The following is a 23,315-nucleotide window of genomic DNA, read 5'->3' as shown; positions in this document are numbered from 1 at the left end:
CATTTTCCAGAAGACGGATCTCTGTAGTCTGGAGATGAGCTGTGATTCTGGAGGTTCCCCAGGTCCCACCTGGAGGTTGGCATCCCTAGACCCATGCATTTCAAAAAACGTGCACGTTTTTTGCTTACACATCCCCATCAGTCCCAAAATCAGGGGTAGTCAAACTGCGGCCCTCCAGATGTCCATGGACTACAATTCCCAGGAGCCCCTGCCAGCGAATGCTGGCAGGGGCTCCTGGGAATTGTAGTCCATGGACATCTGGAGGGCCGCAGTTTGACTACCCCTGCCCAAAATAGTTGGCCTTCTGCACGCATTCAATAGGCTTTGAGCCAAATACGTGCCTGGCAAGGTCTCTCCACTGGGTTGCCAGTCTCCAGATGGGACCTGGAGGTCTCCTCGAATTACAACTGCTCTCTAGGCAACCGAGATCGGTCCCCTTTGCATGATATCGCTGCGGAGCTCCCTCTCCTTCCCAAACCCCGCCTTCCCCAGGCTCTGCCCCCAATTCTCCAGGGATTGTTCCAAGCTGGAGTTGGCAACTTTACCCTCAAGCCACAAACCTTGCCTTTCCAAAAAGGAGGGATTAATTTAGTGTGGCGGATGCCTCTTTGCACAGAGGACAAGCTCCAATCTTTCTCGGTATCCCCCTGCGTAAATTTGGGCTGAAGAATGGATAGCTTGTCCCCGCCCACGCAGCCTCCAGAATAGCACGGGAAAGCTTAGAAAACTACAATTCCCATCGACCCCGGTGACCCGGTAAATTCTGCGCATGCGCTCACAAGGTCTTCTCGCTGCCCGGGAGGCAAATGCAAACATATGCTAAGCGCCTCCCGTTTCGAGTTACGCAGAAACCATTAAGAGCTCGTGAGCAAACGGGGCTTGCCGGCCAGGTGTGTTTGGCTACCTGCTCACGAGTTTCGTCTCGATCGCAGCCATGCAAATCAATGCAGAGACAAGGAAACGCTTCTTTATTCAGCAAGTCATGAAACTGGGGAACTCGCTGCCGCTGGATATAGGCATGGCCCCGTGCGAAGGCGGCTTAGACAGGTAATAAGGTTCATAGAGGACACATCCATGACTAGAGGGAGCCTCCATGTACAGAGGCAGCAAACCTCTGGATACCAGTGCCGGGAGGCAGGATCTAGGGAAGCTCCTTCCGGGACAATGAGTTCTCCCAGGAAATGGCATGAGGTGGGGAACCTTCTCAATCGCTGTTACGCCAATGCTGTGACATCACTTCCTGGGCAAAACAGACGTAGGAGCATCATGTGAGCTCTAGATTCACCAGCCTCTGTGTAAATCCTGCAGCTTTGTGCCCATGTGATGAAGTCATGGCGTCAGCACCATGCTGAGTCTCCCACCCCCCATTCCTCTATGCGCTGTGAAACCATGATAGGGAACAGGAGTCTATGCCACGGGGTCTCCTAGGTTGCCATAGAGAGCGAGGATGCTGGACCAGATGGTCCACTGCTGTGATGCACAAGGGTTCTTCTGAAGTTCTTAGAAACCTAGAATCATAGAGTTGGAAGGGACCTCCTGGGTCATCTAGTCATTGAATCATAGAGCTGGAGGAGACTTCCTGGGTCATCTAGTCATAGAATCATAGAGTTGGAAGAGACCTCCTGGGTCATCATAGAATCATAGATTTGGAAGAGACCTCCTGGGTCATCCAGTCATAGAATCATAGAATCATAGAGTTGGAAGGGACCTCCTGGGTCAAATAGTCATTGAATCATAGAGCTGGAAGAGGCTTCCTGGGTCATCTAGTCATAGAATCATAGAGTTGGAAGAGACCTCCTGGGTCATCATAGAATCATAGATTTGGAAGAGACCTCCTGGGTCATCTAGTCATAGAATCATAGAATCATAGAGTTGGAAGAGACCTCCTAGGTCATCTAGTCATTGAATTGGAAGAGTTGGAAGAGACCTCCTGGGTCATCTAGTCATAGAATCATAGAGTTGGAAGGGACCTCCAGGGTCATCTACTCCAACCCCTTGCACCATGCAGGACACTCACAACTACCTGCCCACCCACAGGGCCCCCAGTTTCTTAATCCAGGGCTGGGAAAGGATTGGGCAAAGATGTCCTGGTGGGAGGGTCAATAATGGCTAAAGGCATTGTGGGCGGGGACCTTTTTCCCTTGGAGAAACCATACTGATGAGGCTCTGTGGTTCTCATTTTAGCGCTGAGTTCTGCCGTCCGGATCACGGAAGATGGACAGAAGACCATCTACCTGCCCAAGGGAGAGTCCGTCAAACTAGGGTGCCCCTTTTCGACCGACCCAGAAGACAACACTCCCGACAGCGCTTGGGATATCCAGTGGAGGCAGGTGAAACCCGGGCAGTTTCCGCAGGCCAACCCGGTGAGTTTTGGGAGCCTGCACATCCAGTGGCAGCCAGCCACATCTCAGTACCAGGAGGTGACATCAGGGGAAGGCCTCGGCCTCCCTGCCCTGTGGCTGGCCCTGTAGAGGGACTGGGTGACCCCTGTGTAAGGCAGGAGGCTGGACTGGAGGGACCCTCCCTGGTCTGACCCAGCAGGGCTCCCCTGTGTCCTTATGAGGGGAAGGCCTCGGCCTCCCTGCCCTTTGGCTGGCCCTGCAGAGGGACTGGCTGGCCCCTGTGTGAGGCAGGAGGCTGGTCTGGAGGGACCCTCCCTGGTCTGACCCAGCAGGGCTCTCCTGTGTCCTTATGAGGGGAAGGCCTCGGCCTCCCTGCCCTGTGGCTGGCCCTGCAGAGGGACTGGCTGGCCCCTGGGTGAGGCAGGAGGCTGGACTGGAGGGACCCTCCCTGGTCTGACCCAGCAGGGCTCTCCTGTGTCCTTATGAGGGGAAGGCCTCGGCCTCCCTGCCCTGTTGCTGGCCCTGCAGAGGGACTGGCTGCCCCCTCGGTGAGGCAGGAGGCTGGACTGGTTGGACCCTCCCTGATCTGACCCAGCAGGGCCCTCCTGATAGTCTTGTGCTCGTTTAACTGGAGATGCCGGAGATTGAACCTGGAACCTATGGCGTGTTAAGCAGATAGACTGCCACTGAGCCACAACCCTTCACATTGGGAAAGGTGTTTCTCAACTGCTGCCAGTCAGAGTAGACAGTTCTGAACCATCTGAGCCCACAGTTTGGCCCAGTATCATGTTCTTATCAGTGAAGGTGCCAACTTAAATCTGGGAGTGTTGAAATTCCTGCTTTGCATGTGAAGTTTCCAGGTTTGTTTCCTGGCGTCTCCAATTAAAGGATCTCAGGTGTTGGGAAAGACCTTTCCTTGTCAAAGATCCTAGAGAGCTTGCGAACTTATTATTTATTTATTTATTATGAAATTTATTCCCCGCCACTCCTGAAGCTGGCTCGTGGCAGGTTACAATGTTAACAAAGCTCTTTTCACTGCAGCCCTTATTTATAGCTTTGGTAAATCTCGATTGAATACATTTTAATTGCCACCTTGCTCCTCCAAGTTAAGCTTTCATGTTTTAGAGGTATGGTATATGTAGGGTTGCCAACCCCTACAGGCGGGCCTGGAGATAGTCCAGAACTAAAATAAAATCTCCAGACTACCAAATTCAGTTCCCATGGTGGAAACGGCAGTTTTGGAAGAAGACTAACAGACTCCTAGAGAAACAGGATACCTAGAGTGATGCACATCCCTGCTGAGGTTCCTGCCAGTTTGGTGTAATGGTCAGGAGTGCAAACTTCTAATCTGGTGAGCCGGGTTCGATTCTGCACTGTCCCACATGAAGCCAGCTGGGTGACCTTGGTCTAGTCACAGCACTGATAAAGCTGTTCTGACAGAGCAGTAACCTCAGGGCTCTCAGCCTCACCTCCCTCACAGGGTGTCTGTTGTGGGGAGAGGAAAGGGAAGGGGATTGGAAGCCGCTTTGAGCCTCCTTCAGGTAGAGAAAAGCGGCATATAAGAACCAACTCTTCTTCTTCCTCCTCCCATCCCCAAACTGGCCTTCCCAGGCACTGCTCTAAAACCTCCAGAAATTTCCCAATTGTAATTGGTAGCCTAAGCAAGCAGATCTATTCAGCCAGAAGGACCAGGGGCCTGACTTCATACAATACCACTTCATACATATACAGGGCCGGTTCCAGGTTTGGGGGAGGCCCTCTGGACAGAGGGCCTAGGGATGACACTCCCCTGTGTACCCACCATCTCTCTGCTTGCATTCCCTTCCTGCCCACCCCCCTTGGCCTGCTCACAAACTGCACACCACATGCTTTCAGTGACACTGCGGGGCACCATGTGCAGCTGGGAGTGCTGCTTCCGTGGCCGTCGGAAGTGGTTCCGCCACTGTGCACCAGCTGCACCAAGAGCTAGCTCAGTTAGATTCCCCACTCCTCCCCATGCAGCCATCTGGGCAAACTTGGGCTTACCACAGTTCTCTCAGAGCAGTTCTTGCAGAGCAGCTCTGTCAGAGCTCTCTTAGACACATCTACCTTGCAGGATGTGCGTTGTGGGGAGAGGAAGGGATGGCGATTGTAAGCCGTTTTGAGACTCCTTCGGGTAGAGAAAAGTGGCCTATAAGAACCAAATATTCTCGTCTGGTGGCACGGAGTAGTGTATTCAGCCAGGGGCTAGACCAGGGTTTCTCAGCCAGGGTTTTGGGAAACCCTGGAGTTTCTTGATGGCCCTGGAAGGGTTTCCTGAATGGGTGGGAGTTAATCTGCTAAACATTTATCAGGTGATATCACCATATATGTTCATGTTGACCCTCCTAATGACCAATTATGGTCCTGGAGGGGGTGGGAAGGGGAGGGGCCCCGGGGGGGTGTGTCTACAGCTCTGCATGATCCTGCCACTTCTGGGGTTTCTCAAACCCTGAAGAATGTTTCAGGGGTTTCTCAGTGGTAAAAAGGTTGAGAAAGGTTGGATTAGATGCAGGGGTGGCCAAATTGTGACTTTACAGATTTCCATGAACTACAATTCCCATAATTCCCTGCCAGCGGCATTGTAGCCCGTAGACATCTGGAGAGCCACAGTTTGGTCACCCCTGGGCTAGTGCTAGATTTGAGTCCAGTAGCGCCTTAGAAACCAACAATATTTTGGGGATATGAACTTTGCTAAGCTGTCTTCATCAGATACCTGATGCTTTGACTCTCGAAATCCTATACCCCACAGATCTTGTTGGTCTCTTAAGATAAAGGATTGCTATTCCCCAACTGGCCTGGGGATCCCCTGATTTGGCGCCTCTCCCTGAGCTTCCGTATTTGAGAAACCAGGGGAAATCCTCTCTCCTTTCAAAAAACTGGCAAGAAGCCTGTGGGGGGAATAGAGACCCGGAAGTGATTTACCAAGAGCGAGGAGGATCTGGAAGGAAAAACCCTGAAAAGGTTTCCTGATATCTAGCCTATATCATTGTAGTTTAAACCCATTACTGTGTATCCTCTCCTCTGCAGTCAACGGAAACAGCATCCTGCCCTCCTCCAAATGACAACCTTTCAAATACTTAAAGAGGGCTATCATGTCCCCTCTCAACCTCCTTTTCTCCAGGCTGAACATTCCCAAGTCCCTCAACCTATCTTCATAGGGCTTGGTTCCTTGGCCCCAGATCATCTTCGTCGCTCTCCTCTGTACCCTTTCAAGGAAACAGCTTATAGGCCCATCAGAATCATAGAATCATAGAATCATAGAATCATAGAATCATAGAGTTGGAAGGGACCTTCTGGGTCATCTAGTCCAACCCCCTGCATGGTGCAGGACACTCACAACCCTCTCGCTCATCCACTCTAATCTGCCACCCCCTTGAGCCTTCACAGAATCAGCCTCACTGGCAGTCTTCAAGCTAAGGTTGGATACACACTTTTCTTGGATGCTTTAGGATGCTTAGGGCTGATCCTGCGTTGAGCAGGGGGTTGGACTAGATGACCTGTATGGCCCCTTCCAACTCTATGATTCTATGATTCTAACAGAAGCTGAGATTCTGAAGGAGCCGGATTCTGCATACAGTTTTTGCCTTCTGGGGACATGACATCCACATTCCCTTTCTCAGAGTTCTGGGCTGGCTTACTGAGTTTTATCTCTGGAAGGCAAAATCACAAAATCCCGGCTCACCAACTGTGGCCATATCATGCGATCTAACTCAATGGAGAAAGCAATTACGCTGGGATTGGTCAGTGGTAAAAGGAAACCAGTCTGACAAAGAATACAGTGGTGAGACACAATCAAAATGTACATCGGCTGGAACATTATACAAGATCGAATATCTTGGCGAAAGTTGAGTCATAGGGCTGCCAAGAGTCGGACTCGACTGAATGGCTCACATCCTCATCGTCATCACTGAGTTTGTTCCCCCTTCTTCTCTTTGCCCCTACAAGTTGCTGAGCTACCATGACCACCAGATCATCCGCCCTGGGCCGCCTGATCTCCAGCAAAGGGTCGGGTTCACCTCCGCCGACCCCAGCTTGTACGACGCCTCCATGCAGCTTCGGGACGTTCAGATCGCCGACTCGGCCACGTACGAGTGCACGGTGAAGAAAACCACTGAGGCCACCCACAAAGTGACCATCACCGTGCAAGGTGGGATGTCTTTTGTAGGGTGTGTGAGGGTTGAGGGTCAACGGATCCACTGGTTATGGGATCTGTAACTGGCTCCCCTCATACACGGTTTTCCCGGAACTGGGTGACCCAGGGTAGCCCGATCCTGTCAGATCTCAGAAGCTAAGGAAGGTCAGCCCTGGTTAGGACTTGGATGGGAGACCACTGAGGAAGTTGAGGGTCGCTACACAGAAGAAGGCAATAGCAAATTGTAACTGATCTCCAGACTACAGAGATTAACTCTATGTAACACCAGAGAGTCTAGTAGAAACAGGAATCCTAGAGCGATAGCTCTGTCCCACTGAGCTCCCTCACCTCCACAAACTCTGCCCTTCCCTGACAGCCGTAGTTGCCAATGCCACTTGGAGAGGCAGCAGGAGAGGGAAAAAAAATGTTTTCAGCTGCACCATTACCTCACTTGCAATGGAAAACACATAGGGTAGCTCTAGGAATCGCCAGAAACTCCATGGTTTACCAGAGACTTTTTGTCATTTCCTAGAGCTACCCTGTGTAACTTCAGTTTTCCACTGGAAGTGACGCAGCAGCATAGAGAATGTCTCGCCCCCCCCCCCCCCCATGTCCCACCTCCTGCTCCTCCTGCTGCTTGACAACCATGCTTGTTGCCCAAATTTCCAGGCCATACGTGGTAATTCTACTTGGGCCTGCATGCCTACTCAACCCTGGACTGCATAAATTCCCAGGCCATCCTTGTGCATGCGGGGAATCAGTTAGGAGGTTTTGGTGTCAGAAAAGGAGAGGCACGATGCTGATCTCCGGATACAATTATGGGGGTGAGGGGGGAACCTCTAACAGTAGGCATCCCCCCAGGCATAAAAACCTGCTTGTCCTGATACCGGTTTCTTGTTTCCATCTCTGCCAACCAGAACGGCCAGCAGTTCCTCAGTGCATGATAGTCGGTGAGGTGGATTATGGGAACGACATTACTTTACGCTGCTTTGCTTCGGCGGGCTCCCCTCCACTCAGTTATCGTTGGTCCATGATGTACGGGCAGGCCTTCAGGGATTGGCTGTCTCCCAGTGGGATCGGTAAGTGACAAAGGTCCTGAGATATAAAGGACATTCTTTGGAAGGAAGAACAGGGCAGCAATGCATAATTATACTTGTGGGACTCACTGCCACAAGATAACATCACTTCCAGGGCACACAGGAAGTGATGTCATCATCACTTCCAGGGCACGCAGGAAGTGGTCACCATGTTGCTGACAATGCCAGCCTAGGCCTACTTTTGCTGCTGGTAAGTCATCCCCCCCCCCCCCCCCCGGTTGTTAGAAGGTTCCTGAAAGCCCTAGAATTGTGGATCACTAGTATTGTTCTTCTCACAGATATGGTCACAAAGCCAAAAAAGGATCCCAAAGTTAGGGATGGACACAAACCGGCTCACAAACTAAAGTGCGTGATGAATTCTGGCCAGTTCATGAATTGAAGTTCATGGCAGGACAAACTTTATGAACTTTCATGATTGTGGCGATGTGTGAATGGATACAATTCGAGAGAGATTGTCTCTGCTCAATCAAAAGGTTGACCAAGCTTCAAAGCTATGGGGGCGGGGGCAGTTGGAAGGTATGTAGAGGAGCATCAGGGGAAGATCCCCCATGAGTCTGATGTCTCTAGCTTGCATAGGGCCCGTTCGATACCTTCCTGAAGTTGTACCTGTCAGTTCCCCAGAAGGCACTTTCCTGGGGGCACCTTCTTTGGGGGGCTGGTATGTGGACCGTGAATCTAATCCTCACCATCCCTGGAAGGTAAGTAGAGAAGAGTCAGCTAGAGATCTCCTGTGAGTTTGTTGTCTCATGCTCCCCAGAGAGCTGTTCTGCCATATCACAAACGAACCAATTCGTTTGGCACTCAAAAGATCGTGGCAGCTTATGGCTCACGAACCAAGCACGCTGTGAACCGCCTTTCTCTGGTTTGTCCCCACCCCTAATCAAAGTTCACATTGGGAACTTCCAATGGAGGCTTATCCATCTCAAAGTTCCCACGTGCCAAATTCAGAGGTATTCAGCCTGCTGTGCTGGAATTTTCGAAAATCTCTTGACAGCCAGTCCTTAATCCTCTCTGCTTTGGGAGGGCATTGCTAGGAGTTGGCCGAAGGCACCTAATCCCTTGGTTTGGCCCCAACCCTCTCTCTTTCTTCCCAATAGGATCTGTGCCTGGGGACTTTCATATCTACGGCCTGGCCGAGGAACATTTGGGCACCTACCGGTGCAGCGTGACTAACAACGTGGGCGTGGCCTATTGTTCCGTAGATGTCATCATAGGCGGTAGGTGTGGCTAAGCTTGCCAGCTCTGGGGAGGGAAATGCCTGGGGAGGGAGGGGTTTGGGGAAGGGAGGGACTTCAGCAGAGTATAACGCCATAGAGGTGGGCAATCGATGGCTCTTCAGGTGAGCATGGATTACAACTCAGTTGGGAGGGGCTCATGGGAATTGTAGTCCATGGACATCTGGAGAGCCAAAGAGTCCACCCTCCGAAGCCATGCTATAACTTTTGTGGGCCCCCACTCCCTCCATTAAAATTAATAGTGGTTAGGAGAGCGGACTTCTGGTCTGGCGAGCCGAGTTCGATTCTGCACTCCCCCACATGCAGCCAGCTGGGTGACCTTGGGCTCACCACAGCACTGATGAAACTGTTCTGACCGGGCAGTGATATCAGGGCTCTCTCAGCCTCACCTCCCTCACAGGGTGTCTGTTGTGGGGAGAGGAAAGGGAAGGCGAATATAAGCCACTCTGAGACTCCTTCAGGTAGAGAAAAGCGGCATATAAGAACCAACTCCTTCTTCTTCTTCTTCTTCTTCTTCTTCTTCTTCTTCTTCTTCTTCTTCTTCTTCTTCTTCTTCTTCTTCTTCTTCTTCTTCTTCTTCTTCACTAATACCAGGGCTCTCTCAGCCTCACCCACCTCACAGGGTGTCTGTTGTGGGGAGAGGAAAGGGAAGGTGACTGTAAGCTGCTCTGAGACTCCTTCGGGTAGAGGAAAGCGGCATAGAAGAACCAGCTTTTCTCATTATTATTTCTCAGGAACTAACCTGTTATACAAAGCAGGGGGGGGACGCTGTGTTTGAGTTTGTAGGTCTCACGAGTTCTCTCATCACAAGAGAAGGGGAGGCAAAAGAAAGAATCGTTTAATTCGAGTCCTTTCAAAATTTACCTCAGATTTGTTATCTACCTATGTTTTTCAAATTTCCCCCCTGACTCTGTGTGTGTGTATGTGTGTGTGTGTTTATTTATTTATTTATTTATTTATTTATTTATTTACCTACCTACCTACCTACCTACCTACCTCCCTCCCCTGAGACTCAGGGCGGTTCTCTCAGAGCGCCTCCCAAAGTCCAGCACCTCATCCCAACAAGCTATAAAATGACGTACAAAACTCGTTTATCTCAGACCAAGCTGTTTGTCTTGATAGTGATCAAAACGCAACAGCAGAACTCGTGGGCAGAAGAATTGCCTGCGCTGTTTCCCTGTGTTCCTCCTCTTTCACTCCGGATAACCTCTCCTCAGAAACCACTTTTTGCTCCCCTCCCTTCCTGCAAGGTTGTCCCAGGGTTCGTCCATCATCCATTTTATCCTCACAACCTTCTGAGGCAGGAAGGGTTTGTACAGTCTACCGCAGGGCAACTTTATAAATGCGACGGCTGATCTGTGAGGACTTGAACCCGGGTCTCCGCAGACCCAACCTTAACTGTAGGGCTCAGGGCCTTCGTGAGGAAGCTGCCGCCATTTTGAAGAGCTTTCCGTGCAACAGGCCGAGACATTCTTGTTCCAGACTTTCACCCTCTTTTCATGTGCCGAAAATCTGCAGGGGGGAGGCGCACCCTGAGGCGCACCTCAGATTCTGCTGTAGATTTTCTCAGGGGCCTTAATGTTCTGCCAACAGAGCCACGCATATGAACGGCTCTTTGCAAACAATACGCAATAATATTTACTGAGTATCTTTGCCTCGCAGCTATTCTCTAACACAGGGGTAGTCAAACTGCGGCCTTCCAGATGTCCATGGACTACAATTCCCAGGAGCCCCTGCCAGCAAATGCTGGCAGGGGCTCCTGGGAACTGTAATCCATGGACATCTGGAGGGCCGCAGTTTGACTACCCCTGCTGTTTAGGACTGTTTAATATTAAAAACAAAAAGAATCATAGAATAACAGAGTTGGAAGCAACCTCCTGGGTAATCTAGTCCAAACCCCTGCAATATGCAGGACACCCACAACCCCATCACTCATCCATTGTAACCCCATTAAACACAGAATCAGGCTCTCTGTCAGATGGCTCTCCAGCCTCTGTTTAAAAAAGATGGAGGACCCCCCCCCCCCCCCCGAGGAAGCCTGTTCCGCTGAGGAACTGTTCTAACTGTCAGGAACTTCTTCCGGATGTTTAGACGGAATTTCTTTTGCATTAATTTCATCCCCTTGTGGTCCGTCCCTCTGGGGCAAGAGAGAACAACTCTGCTCCATCCTCTACATGGCAGCCTTTTAAATACTTGAAAATGGTTATCAAACCCCCAAATCTCCAGGCGTTTGCCAACCCAGAGCTAGTTGCCCTTGTTGTCCTCTCGAATTACCCCTGAGAGAGCCCCGGCTTTCCCTTGGAGGGAACGATGAGGCATTTCCTGACATGCTTCCCACCCCTCGTAGGGTTCAGCCGTTACTGGATCATCGGGGGATCGGTCCTCGCCTGCCTCCTCGGCTTGTGCCTGATCTTGGGAGGTATCGCCTGCTGCTTGAGCAGGGGGAACGGATTCTGCGGATCAGGAGTTGGATGCTACTGTGGGGACCGGTACTGCTGGGACTGTTGCATCGCCGGAGGGGACAACATCGATGATGTGCCGGAGTACGCGGGGACCAAAGGCAATGACATCCGGTAAGCTTTTCTCTTCCGGGGGAATCCACAGGCCAGGGGTGAGCTTGGGGGATTCCTGGCGATTCTGAGAGGGGAGGAAGCTCTGCAGGGATGTTACACCATAGAGCCGTTTCCTCCTCTCTGTAGCTGAGACAACAGTTGTCATTCTTGGAAGTACTGCTGCAAAATGGCTGCCCCCAGAGGCGGAGCCAGCCACAAAATGGCTGCCACTGCTTACCTTTAATCACATTGTGGAGATTTTCATACTGTGGTGGCAGCTGCCACCGAAGCCAAAATATTTGCAACCTCAGCTGCAAAAGATCCAGGGCACCCTCTCTCCGCCCAGGCCTCGAGCCTCTCAGGTACTGGGAAGGGCTTTCAGGTGGTCCATTTCTCTTCCAGCTTCCTGAAACTGTTGCCAAACCTGAGGCAAATAGTGGACATTTTGTATCCCTGGCTGAATTTCCTCTGTCATGGTTATTTCTCGAGAAGGGGCATCCTGATATTGTACATGCAGAACTTGGCTGATTCTGCACTTGCCTTGTTTGTTCCGTTGTGGATCCTGCTGAATCCAGCTCGATTTGAACTCGGGCCTTCCTCTGTTCCGCCCTCCCCACTGAAACAGAAAGTGTTCTCCATGTGATTAGGGAAGGTCAGAAGGGGGGGGGAACCAAGCGCAGCAGGAGTCTCTTTCTTTCTTTTCTTGAAGGGCAGGGTTAGAAGATTGGAGACAGCAGAGGAGGGAGAATAAATCCAAGAGGCAAATCTTTGCCAAGAGAAATTAGGACTTCTGGAAACTCTGCCGAGAGAAATTAGGGCTTCCCCTTTAAGGCAAGCTTGCAACCTGGGAACTAGAAAGCCTTTGAACTGACGCCCTGGCCAATCAGGGCTTTTCTACAGCGTTGCAGGCTCAAGGCAGCAAGTTCGGAGAAGCAGAGAGCTCTAAATGCTTTCTCATGCCAATTTTTCAAATATTGAGGGTTATATCCACTCTAGGATATTGCGGGGAAAACTTAGGGTCACTCTGGATCAATCATGCTTGTTGCAGAGGGAAAATTTAAATCAGACAGAATCAAAATGGAAATAGCATTCAGTGGAGATGGCAACCCAAATCAACCTGAGATTGGAATAAAAGCTCTGTGCAGATTTAGCCCTTGTTGCTGCAAAGAAACAGAGACACAGGTTGTATGATGGAATTATCTTCTAAGTTGCTTTTGTCCTTCTTCGTTCGGGTCCTGAGAATACTGGGCAGGCTGTCCACCCAAAGCCGCTTTGAGCCTCCTTTGAGTAGGGAAAAGTGGCATATAAGAACCAACTCTTCTTCTTCTTCTTCTTCTTCTTCTTCTTCTTCTTCTTCTTCTTCTTCTTCAAAACTGACAACCCTAAGTGCAAATTTCTTATTTGAGTTGGGGACAGAAGGAGAAACAGATTTCAGCCTCCTCCGGTGTGACTTTTTAATCCCAAAACAGCTGCACGGCTGTTTCAGATAAGGAAAGTGTTATGAGGGGAAGGGGAGGGTTACCTGCTCTGAGAGATTTGGAGAAAGAACCTGGAGAGAGACTAGAGTTTTGGAAAGGGAGAGGCCTCAGTGAGGGGTAATGGCAACAAATCTACCCTCCAAAGCAGCCATTCCCTCCCCCGCCCCCAGGAATGAATCATCAGGAGATGAGTTGGAATTCTGGGAAATCTTCCCAGTGAGGTCATGATGTGAAGATCCAAAATAAATAAATAAAGCAAACAAATAAATAAAAAGCCAAATAAACAAACAAACAAACTGGGGAAACTGTTGGGAAAGAAGTTCTCTCACATTTGACGTATGACTTTTCCAGTCCAAATCAGGTTGGGGGAGCACAGACAAGATGTGTTCCCAAGTCCCATTCTTTATTGCATGGAGATCACTTAGCTTGGGGGTCCTCACCCTATTTGGAATTCTAACAATATGGGCAAAGGGAATGCGTAGGCACAATAATCCACTGCTCAGCAAGGAAAACAAAACCCAATGTTACTGTTTGGAGAAAAACGTGACCGCAGTGTTACAACAGTTAAAGCACAAACAAGGGTTAGCACAGCGGATAATTCATTGATATGCACACTCTGTATTTTAGGTGAAAGGAGGAAAAAGTTTACTTATGGAAGGACATTTCTGGTAGAGCAAAGGAAGAGATCGGATAGTGCTGCCTACATAGCTAGCTCAAGAGAGAGAGTGACGGAGAGAAGAAAGAGGAAATTGCCCTGAGAGTATCAGTCTAGGGCCAGACAAAAGGCACACTTAAAAGACAGAAAGGTTCTGAACTCTCTGACCTATCTAACAGTCTTCTTGTTGCCCCCTTCGGGGTCTTCTTCTTCCTCTTAACTTTGTACACCAGACATTGCCTATTCCAACAACAAGAACCAATATATTCCTGGGTGTCGTCTGCACGGGGCTTTTTACCCACTCCCCATTCGAATAAATCCCCCCCCCATCTACACTGAATTTAATTTCCATTTTGATTTTGGGCACTTTCCCTCTGCAACATGCATGTTTGATTCATGGTGACTCTATGTTTTCGCCGCGATATCCTGGAGTGGATGTAAGCCCTGATATTTCAAAAACCAGCATCAGTAAATGTGTAGATGGCTCCCTTTTGTGGATTAACTCACAGCTCTGTGCCTTGGAGCAAAGCAGTCTTCCCTGATTGTCCCATGGCTGATTGGAAGTCATGATAATAAAAAGCCCTGCCTGGAGTCACCCGCTTTCAAAAAATACTTGGAGGATGCCAGGAAAGGTGTCAGAGGGTGCTATGGTGCCGATAGACACTGTGTTGGCAACCCCTGAGTGTCCATCTGGTTCTTTTTGTGAAAGGACGATTTCCCAAATTGTTCCTTCTTCATTTAGATCCAGACTAGGGATGCCAGCCTCCATGTGGGACCAGGGAATCCCCTGGAATTACAGCTACATCTCCAGAAATCAGTTCCCCTAGAGAAAATGGCTGCTCTGGAGGGCAGGCTCTATGACACTGTGCTCCACTGAGGTCCCTGTCTTCCCCAGGCATCTTCCCTAAATCTCCAGGAGTTTCCCAAACTGGATCTGGCAAACCTGCCCTCCCATCCCCCACTGATGTCCAAAGGGAAACTGACGGTCCCAAGCTGATTCTGTACTTACTTTGTTTTTCCTGTTGTGGATCCTGCTTTAATTCAGATTGATTTGAACTCAGGTCTTCCTCTGTCTCCCCCCCCCCCATTGAAACAGAAAGTGTTCTGTACTTGATTGGGGAAGCTCAGAACGGGGAGGGGAGCCAAGAGCCGCAGAAGTCTCTTTTTTTGAATAGGGGTGGGGTGGAGAGGATTGGAGACAGCAGAGGAGGGGGGAATAAATCCAAGAGGCAAATATCTGCTGAGAGAAGTCAGGGCTTCTGGAGCGCAGTCACTTTAAGACAAGCCTTGCAACGGGGGACCAGGAAGTCTTTGAATTTTTCACAGTCAGAGTAGTTCAGCAGTGGAATAGGCTGCCTAAGGAGGTGGTGAGCTCCCCCTCACTGGCAGTCTTCAAGCAAAGGTTGGATACACACTTTTTTGGATGCTTTAGGATGCTTAGGGCTGATCCTGCGTAGAGCAGGGGTTTGGACTAGATGGCCTGTATGGCCCCTTCCAACTCTATGATTCTGTGGTTCTATGATTCTATTTGAACTGACGCCCTGGCCAATCAGGGAAGACTGCTTTGCTCCGAAGCATGGAGAAGGAAGTTAATTCGCAAAAAGCAGAAATCTGCAAACTTACTGATGGTGATTTTCTGAATACTGAGGCTTATATCCACTTCTGGATATCATGTCACTCCGGATCAATCATGCATGTTGCAGAGGGAAAATTTAAAGCAGCCAAAATCAAAATGGAAATCGAATTCAGTGTAGACGGGAGGGGTTTATTCAAGCTGGCAGTGGGTTAAAAGCCCTGTGCAGACTACCGTAATGCAGATACAGTGACCAAACGCTGTTCGTCTCAAGCCACAGAAACCAGGCACATGGTTTCTGATGGAAAAGCCCAGCCATTTCATAGCCACGGATCTTGCGTCACCAGCTCGACCCGTTTCTCCTCCTCGTCTCTCTGTTGACATAACAAGGTGACGGGTGATGAAGCTACAAAGACAGCAAATCGGAACTGCTCTTTTTAAAATAAATATAGCAATTACTTCTCTGGTTTTCAGCGTGACATGAAAACAGTATTTACTATGTGTTAAGCGCCTTAACCACTGGGTGTGTTGCCAACTAGTGCTCAATAGCCCGATGGGCCTCCCCTCGGGCTCCCAATCTAACGAGAAACGAAATGACAAACCCAGGAAACCAACAGGTGATGATGGGAAAGAATGGAAACCTAATTAGGAGCTAGGAGGAGTAAAAGGGAAGGGTTGGGTGGGAGAGAAAATGGAGCCACCCGCGAAAATCCGAAGAAGGGAACAAATAGGAAATGTGAAACGTTTAGCCGGGAAACGCAGAAGTAAACAAACAATTTCGGGTGACGAGGAGGGAAGAGCCGGCTTCACATTCCTGAACCGACTGGAATGTGTTGTGAGGCCTCCCAGTTGGAAGTTCTCAGGAGGAAGCCGTGAACACTCACTGCAAGGAGAGAGCAGGGGACATGCTGGGTGTCCTTGTCCTTTCCGTTCCTTCACAGAGATACAGGTTGAGCGTGCTGGCACCTGGCACTAGGGTGAAGATGGGTATTCCTCCCTCCGTGACTGGAGGCAGTTTTTTCTACTTCCCTAGGAGGTAGAAATGGGCCAGAGCCTTACGAGCTTTCCATGCAAGGCAACTCAGCTCAGATTTGGACAGTAGCATCAGCTAGAATCATAGAATCACAGAATCATAGAGTTGGAAGATGCCACGCCGGCCATCTAGGCCAACCCCCTGCTCAACGCAGGATCATAGAATCACAGAATCATAGAGTTGGAAGGGGCCGTACAGGCCATCTAGTCCAACCCCCTGCTCTATGCAGTATCAGCCCTAAGCATCCTAAAGCATCCAAGAAAAGTGTGTATCCAACCTTTGCTTGAAGACTGCCAGTGGGAGAGAAAATGGAACCACCTGCGAAAATCAGAAGAAGGGAACAAATAGTAAATGTGAAACGTTTAGCCGGGAAACGCATAGAATCATGGAGTTGGAAGGGACCCCTAGGGTCATCTAGTCCAACCCCCTGCACAAAGCAGGAAATCACAACTTCCTGCCTACTCATAATGACCCCAGTTTCATGCCCAAATGATTCCCCTCCCCCCACCAGAAATCTCCAGAATCCAGCCGGTGGCTGTTGATGTACCATTGACAGCAATACTCTTCATCGGTGGTGCTGGTCAAGTCGGAGCAGACTAGCCCATGTCACTGGCTCTCCAAAAGCCACACGGGCTTGGCTTGCTCCAGTGGGCTTCCAAGGCCGTGGCCCACCAGGAAATTTCCCCATAACTCCCCCTGTTCCCCCTGATTTCTGTACTGCCATAGGCTATGCGACAACTGTGGGCTTTCCACATGGTTTGTGCCTTCGGTGGTGGCCCCGTTTTGCTGCAGTTTATCCCCTCAATTCCACGTGCGTTTTTTGCCACTTTAGTTTTCACTTTGTTTTTGTTCGTTTGTTTTTTTCCAGTTCCTCCCAGTCCTTTTGAGACCTCTTTTATCCTGTTCTTTTCCTGGAAGCTGATTCTGAGTCTCCTTTTCCCTACTGCATAATCTTCCTGTTGGTTGTAATTCTCCTGCCCACTCACCTCCAGCCCACTTTTTGATGACTGAACCATCATGGTCAAACCACTTCCTTTCCTCTCTGCCCCACCCTGGTTTTCATATTTTCAAAAAGTTCCTAAAATGTTGCTATATTGCTGAAGCATTGTCACAAAAAGCTTAGCAGGTTCTTTGAATGCCCAGTATTCATTTTTTTTAAAGTTAGTCTCTAGGCATATCTCTACAAGGGAGAAGGACAGAGACTTACTTATTTCTCTAATGAATAATAGGAATTTGGAGAATCAGCTAAGCCTCCTGTTGCAATGCTCTAGCGATATATTGATGTTTGAGGTCATTAAAAGGAAGTTAGTTGTTGCACCACCGACCACACCACACTCTTTGGAAAATCAAATCCTTGTGTGAGTTCACAGTTGTGAAAATGTAGTGAGTCAGAGAGTTAGGACTATCTCTCTCCTCTCTTTCTAATAAAACTATTCATTAAGCAGCCAATGCTTGGCTGCTTTGCACATTTAAACTCCACCAACAGTGATGGCCACTGGGATAAACAGCTTTAAAAGGGGATTAGGCAGATTCACGGAGGATAGGTCTATCAGTGGCTACTAGACTTGAGAGGAAACTCCACATTCAGATGCGCGAAGCCCCTGAATCTCAGAGTAGCGCGATATCAGGGGAAGGCCACCAATTGTTGTCCACCTAAAGGAACTGGCTGGCCATGGTGTGTCAGATGGGATGCTGGACTAGATTTAGCAGGATTTTGGTGTTCTTCTGCCCCACAACTGACGATCCTTCCTTTTTTCCCCCCTTCCCACCTGTAGCCTCGATGCCGAAGCTCCCCCAAGCAGGCCTGGCAGCCAGGCCTTCAGCCGAGCGAGCAGCATGCACTCCCTCATCCCCTACCAATCCCGGAACGTCGTCCAGTATACTAAAGGCCGCAAGCACATGCCCCCCATCGTTCAGGTAAAGATGACCTCTCCCCCTGCCAGTGAATTGAGTCTTATTCTAGCCGCTGACATCCAATCTCCCGATGTTTCCGATCAGAGCGATGCACCCGACCCCATCTACACCATCAAGGGGAGGTCGCCCTACACTCCCGTGAACTCCTCTCCCATCTACACCAAGAGTAGGCAGTCCAACAACTCGCCTTCCCAGGCCCAAATCTACACTGACCCACGCAATTACAACCCTCCTCCTTCGGACACGGACAGCACCCAGTGGAACGACAGAAGCACCCCCCGATCTTACAACGGTGCCGTGGTCATGATGAGATCGGCGAGCAAAGAAGGGCTTTTGATATGAGTCCAGGGTGGGTATGGCGGGTTGGGGGAGGGGCGGGAGGAAGAGGGGGAAGTGGGAATGACTCCGGTCTTTGCAGAAAGCTTTGCCATCTCTCTGTCCTTCAAGCCTGGAAATCAGATTTCAGCCTGTTGGCCAGCGAGAGTCGTGATTGGTTTACCTATTTATTAAGAACGTGGTCTATCAGCCTGCCGACCTCCAGGGGACCTTAACTAAGGTGAGGGGGGAAGCAGGGAAGGGTTTCTATGGCAAAGCAAGAGATACATCTTTTGTTATGAAATCAGCCAGAGGTCTTTCGAATGTTATTCCAGGACTACATTGGATTTGCACAATTAAATCAGAGTCATCTGATTAAATCAGTAGCATCTTTAAGACCAACAAAGATTTATTCAAGGCGTGAGCTTTCGAGTGCAAGCCCTCTTCCTCAGACTAAGAACTCCCTACATGACAGTGGGGATATATAACAAAAATTAATTCTGTTACATTAGTAAACTGTGTCATTTGCTGCTCTATCTGTGGATTTGCTGCTCTATGAGTGGGTGTCAGGTACCGTGTGAATGAAATGATCACATGGACAGGAGCCAATGGCATCATTTTTCTCCATGGGATCAATGGCATCCTCTCCCAGCCATGGACAAGCCATCTCCATGTGGGCATAAGGAAGTTTCAGGGATCCCTGAGTGACCATGGGTGGCAGGATCTCCTATGAGCACAGCACGTGGAGTTTATTATCACTTGCTCCCCCTTGGCTCACTCATTCAGACTCACTTCTCTCCAAGGGAAGTACAATCCCACCGCTCCCACCCATGTTATGGACTCCCCTTTTTGCCCAAGCTGCAAGACAAACCTGGGTTTCCTCTGGATGACCAAGCACTGGTGCCTGAGGGGAATCTCCACATTCAGAGGCATTCTACCTCTGAGTCCCAGAGCCAGGAGGAAACATCAGGGAAAGACCTCGGCCTCTTTGCCCTGTTGCTGGCCCTGCAGAGGGACTGGCTGGCCACTGAATGAGACAGGATGCTGGATTTGATGGGCCACTGGTCTGACCAAGCAGGGCTCTTCTTATGTTTTTATGAAGGCCTCGGCCTCCCTGCCCTGTTGTTGGCCCTCCAGAGGAACTTCTTGGCCACTGTGTGAGGCAGGAAGCTGGACTGGATGGATGATTGGTCTGATCCAGAAGGGCTCTTCTTATGATTTATGGCATGTTTGTAATGCCTGCGTTATTTACAGATATATTTACAATCTATGTGAGTTCTTTTGAGAGAGTTTTCTTCAAGACTATTTTGAACATAAGACGGTGATGCCGAATTCTTCCTCAGAGCTACATCTGATAAGTTATAAGTATAGCTCTGATATGTAGCAGGTGTTCATTAACAATTGGCTCTTGCAACAAATTAAAATAATAATTAAAAGCAGTTGAGCATATAGTAATTGATTCCAACATTACGCAGTCCTTGGGTCTCACGCATCCTGTCAGGTCTCCTTTTGTGGGAATTTTGGGCTTGGAACTTAATGTCCCATTGCCCCCGGGTCTGATTTGGATGGGAAACTGTGCCCCTCAGGGACAGGAAGCTTAAGTCTTCATTCTGTGCAGTTTTCCCAACCTGGAACAGCCCTGGGGGCATCTGTTTGGCCCTGTTCAGAAGACCTACACTATCCCAACAAATAAGTTCCTCTAATAGGACAAATAGGGGCTCTCCAGGGCCCTTTCTTCCTGTGAAAGAGGAAAAAAAGTTGGCTTTATATTTCGCTTTTCACTACCTGAAGTAGCTTACAATTACTCTCCCTACCTCTGCCCATGACAGACAACCTGTGAGGTACATGAAGCTGAGGAAGCTCTGACAGAACTACTCTGTGAGAACAGCTCTACCAGAACTGTGACTAGGTCACCCAGCTGGCTGCTTATAGAGGAGGAGCGGGGAATCAAACCTGGTTCTCCATATTAGTATCTGCTCAAGCTATAGTCCCAAGCTAGGCCTGCATGCCTGAGTGCAATTTGGGCTGCAGAAGAAAGGCTAGATTTGAGTCTAGTGGCCCCAACAAGATTTAGGGAATGGGGTGTAAACTTTTGAGAACCAAAACTCTCTTTGTCAGGAATGGAGATCCCTCAGTCCAATACTCCTGTGACTTCCTGAGTGGGCTATAAGAAGAATCTCTGTTCCTAGTTGTACCTGGCGAGGGGAACTTTGACTCTCAAAAGCTTATTCCCTTCCAGTCCTAGTGGTCTACAGCACTGCTGGACTTGTATCTAGTTGTTCTGACCACAGAAGTCATAAAACATAGGACCCCCATGGGGAACAAGAGGACTCTGTGGGGTGTGAGGGGGCCCTGGATTTGTTCATAAGTTATAGTACAGGGAAGAGCCTCTTGTGGCGCAGAGTGATAAGCCTGAAAGCTTTGTCCATGAGGCTGGGAGTTCAATCCCAGCAGCCGGCTCAAGGTTGACTCAGCCTTCCATCTTTCCGAGGTCGGTCAAATGAGTACCCAGCTTGCTGGGGGGTAAACGTAATGACTGGGGAAGGCACTGGCAAACCACCCTGTATTGAGTCTGCCATGAAAACGCTAGAGGGCGTCACCCCAAGGGTCAGACATGACTCGGTGCTTGCACAGGGAATACCTTTACCTTTACAGCACAGGGAGAGTTCATGGGTGTTTAGGAGGTGGTGTTGTGTTCTCTCGCCTTCTCTCTCTTCCCAAATTGTGTATGTACATTATAAAAAGAAGGGCACATCTACCTTTCTGAAAACAAAAGAAATCCAACACGTTCATTTCGGAGAGACTGTAAAATCTCCATTGCAAGATCCGATTTTGTGCATGTAGACGATCATAGCTGTTAAATACTTAACCATTTGCGAGCCCTTTTGATAGCAAATATTTTTATTTTAAACCCTTAACAGTCCAGGAGACTGTTTTGATAACTGTACATGAGATTCAGTATTATTTGTCTTCATTTCTGTGTGTTTTAAGATTTGTACGTGGTTCGTCTCCTGCTATCGTTTTAATATGAATAATTTTATTTTTGCCAAGATAGTCTTCTGGAGAAAAAAAAAAAAGGTTGTATAGACTGAACAGTATTGGACTTCCAAATATTTTTGTGGTTAAATAAATCTGCTGTTTACCCCTTTAAGGCTATGTCTCATTTTTAGAGCCAAGGAGATGGAGTTACACTGGGTCTGCTCCAGTTGACCAGCATGGCAAAATAAATTCAATGTAAGAAAAATCTAGGGGGAGTTTTGGAGCAGGAACATGGGAGGATTGTCCTATGCACCACGATGTCAATCCCAGGAAAAAACATGGAAGTGAGGTTAGGTAGCTCTAGGAGTTACAGGCAACTCTGTAGTAAAATCATAGAGTTTCCAGAGATTCCTAGAACTACTCAAATCACCTTGGGGATTTTCTCTGTAAGTGATTTGTAGTGCAAGGATGCAATTGTTGATTTTTTTTTCTCCCACTGCCCCTTAGAGCGATGACAGGCAAAAGAGGTTTGCCAGCGGAAGGCCTCAAAAAGGCCTCACTTTAATGCTTTCTTTTATTGATTTGTTTATTTATTAATGGATTTATATAACCGCCGCTCCCAGAACTGGCTCGCAGCGGTTTGCAATTTCACCATGCAATCCATACAATAAAACAATAATATCCCCATTAAAACCCCATTAAACGAACATTCTAAAACTCAGATACAATTTATGGTGATAAATAATTTCAATTTACATCCCACATGAGCTGGATGGGTGGACCAAAGACGGGCCGGTGGAAAATTGGGATGATGTCACATGGGACCTGCTGAATCAAGGCCAATCTAGTACTGGCCTCGACCCTTAGGGCAGAGTGGAGCGGGGAGCCTGATCTTAACCCCTGGAATCGCCTCCTGGCCTCAGACAAACACCTGGCAAAAGAGCTCCATTTTGCAGGCCCTGCAGAACTCAGAGGGCCATTCCGCACTCGTTCAAAATTGCACAATGGTTGTAAATTGAAATTGCTACTAATTTGCTGTTATACACAACGTTGTTGACAATCTGCCACACTCCTGAAACCAATCCGCAAAAAGCGCTTCGTTGTAGCGCTTTAAGGGAAATCCCAAAAAGTGGATTCACCCTCCGGAAAGTGCTACACTCTTGCAACCAATCTGCAACAATAGTGGGAAAGTTCTGTGCGTTACCATTGTTGCGGTTTCTGCAAAGTCCCTCCCCCTGGCTCTCTCCTCTGATCTTCTGGCGAAGCGATCGCCATTTTTTTTTCTCGGAACGAGCGGAGATCAACGCACCGGCGAGCCTTCGTTTACCCAGCGAGGCTTCCACGGCTGCAGTCGCTCCCCAGAGCTGTTTTAAGTCACCAAGCATCAAGCACCACACAGCCCCGTTTGCTGGTTTATTTTTCACTCTATTTTCGGCCGAAAATCGAGCCCGTGCGGGGGGGGGTTCACTTGGGGGGAGCGTGGCAATGATGAAACGGCAGCTCAAACACCACCTGCTAGCTAGATGGGTCTCTCCGTTGCAACGGATCAACGCAGATTCGTTGCAACGTGTTTTTTTTTAACCTTCCTTAAAGGGAAAGGGGCTTTTCGGGAGCATGATAATGGCCGCCCATTGGCTGCTAATTTGATTGACAGCCAGGGGCAGGACAAAGCTCGGCAATATCGCTTCCTGGTTAGCGATTTTTGCCGAGACCGGAAACCTGTGGGAAACGATAGAAACGCAACTGGATTCCACCACAAAGGCAGGTATGCATAATGACGAATTCCACTATTTAAAATGGCGTTTTTTCATTCCGAAACCAATTTGCAACATAGATCCTGGTGCGGAATGGCCCAGAGAGCTCTGACAGAGCCCGTAGCTCTTCAGGGAGCTCATTCCACCAGGTTTGGTGGTGCCAGTTTGGTGTAGTGGTTAGGAGTGCGGACTTCTAATCTGGCATGCCGGTTTCGATTCTGAGCTCCCCCACATG

At 49.1% G+C, this 23,315-nt stretch overlaps 1 protein-coding gene across 2 annotated transcripts in view; it reads left to right on the top strand.

Moving 5' to 3' along the window:
* VSIG8 (V-set and immunoglobulin domain containing 8) overlaps positions 1-18,388 on the top strand; it is a 32,403-nt gene extending 14,015 nt beyond the window's left edge. Inside the window, exons 2-8 of one of the 2 annotated variants that reach the window (XM_077325628.1) lie at positions 2,185-2,363; positions 6,309-6,510; positions 7,413-7,574; positions 8,690-8,809; positions 11,175-11,400; positions 17,894-18,035; positions 18,117-18,388. In XM_077325628.1, coding sequence (XP_077181743.1) covers positions 2,185-2,363; positions 6,309-6,510; positions 7,413-7,574; positions 8,690-8,809; positions 11,175-11,400; positions 17,894-18,035; positions 18,117-18,374 — 1,289 coding nt within the window. In that variant the 3' untranslated portion in view covers positions 18,375-18,388. Of the gene's footprint in view, positions 1-2,184; positions 2,364-6,308; positions 6,511-7,412; positions 7,575-8,689; positions 8,810-11,174; positions 11,401-17,893 lie in introns of both variants that reach the window. The other variant, XM_077325543.1, reaches the window with a different exon arrangement.
* Positions 18,389-23,315: the final 4,927 nt, after the last annotated feature.

Source organism: Paroedura picta, chromosome 1, assembly GCF_049243985.1.
Source record: "Paroedura picta isolate Pp20150507F chromosome 1, Ppicta_v3.0, whole genome shotgun sequence".
Lineage (NCBI taxonomy): Eukaryota > Metazoa > Chordata > Lepidosauria > Squamata > Gekkonidae > Paroedura > Paroedura picta.
The sequence above is the reverse complement of the archived record's forward strand: the minus strand, read 5'-3'. Positions and strand labels throughout refer to the sequence as shown.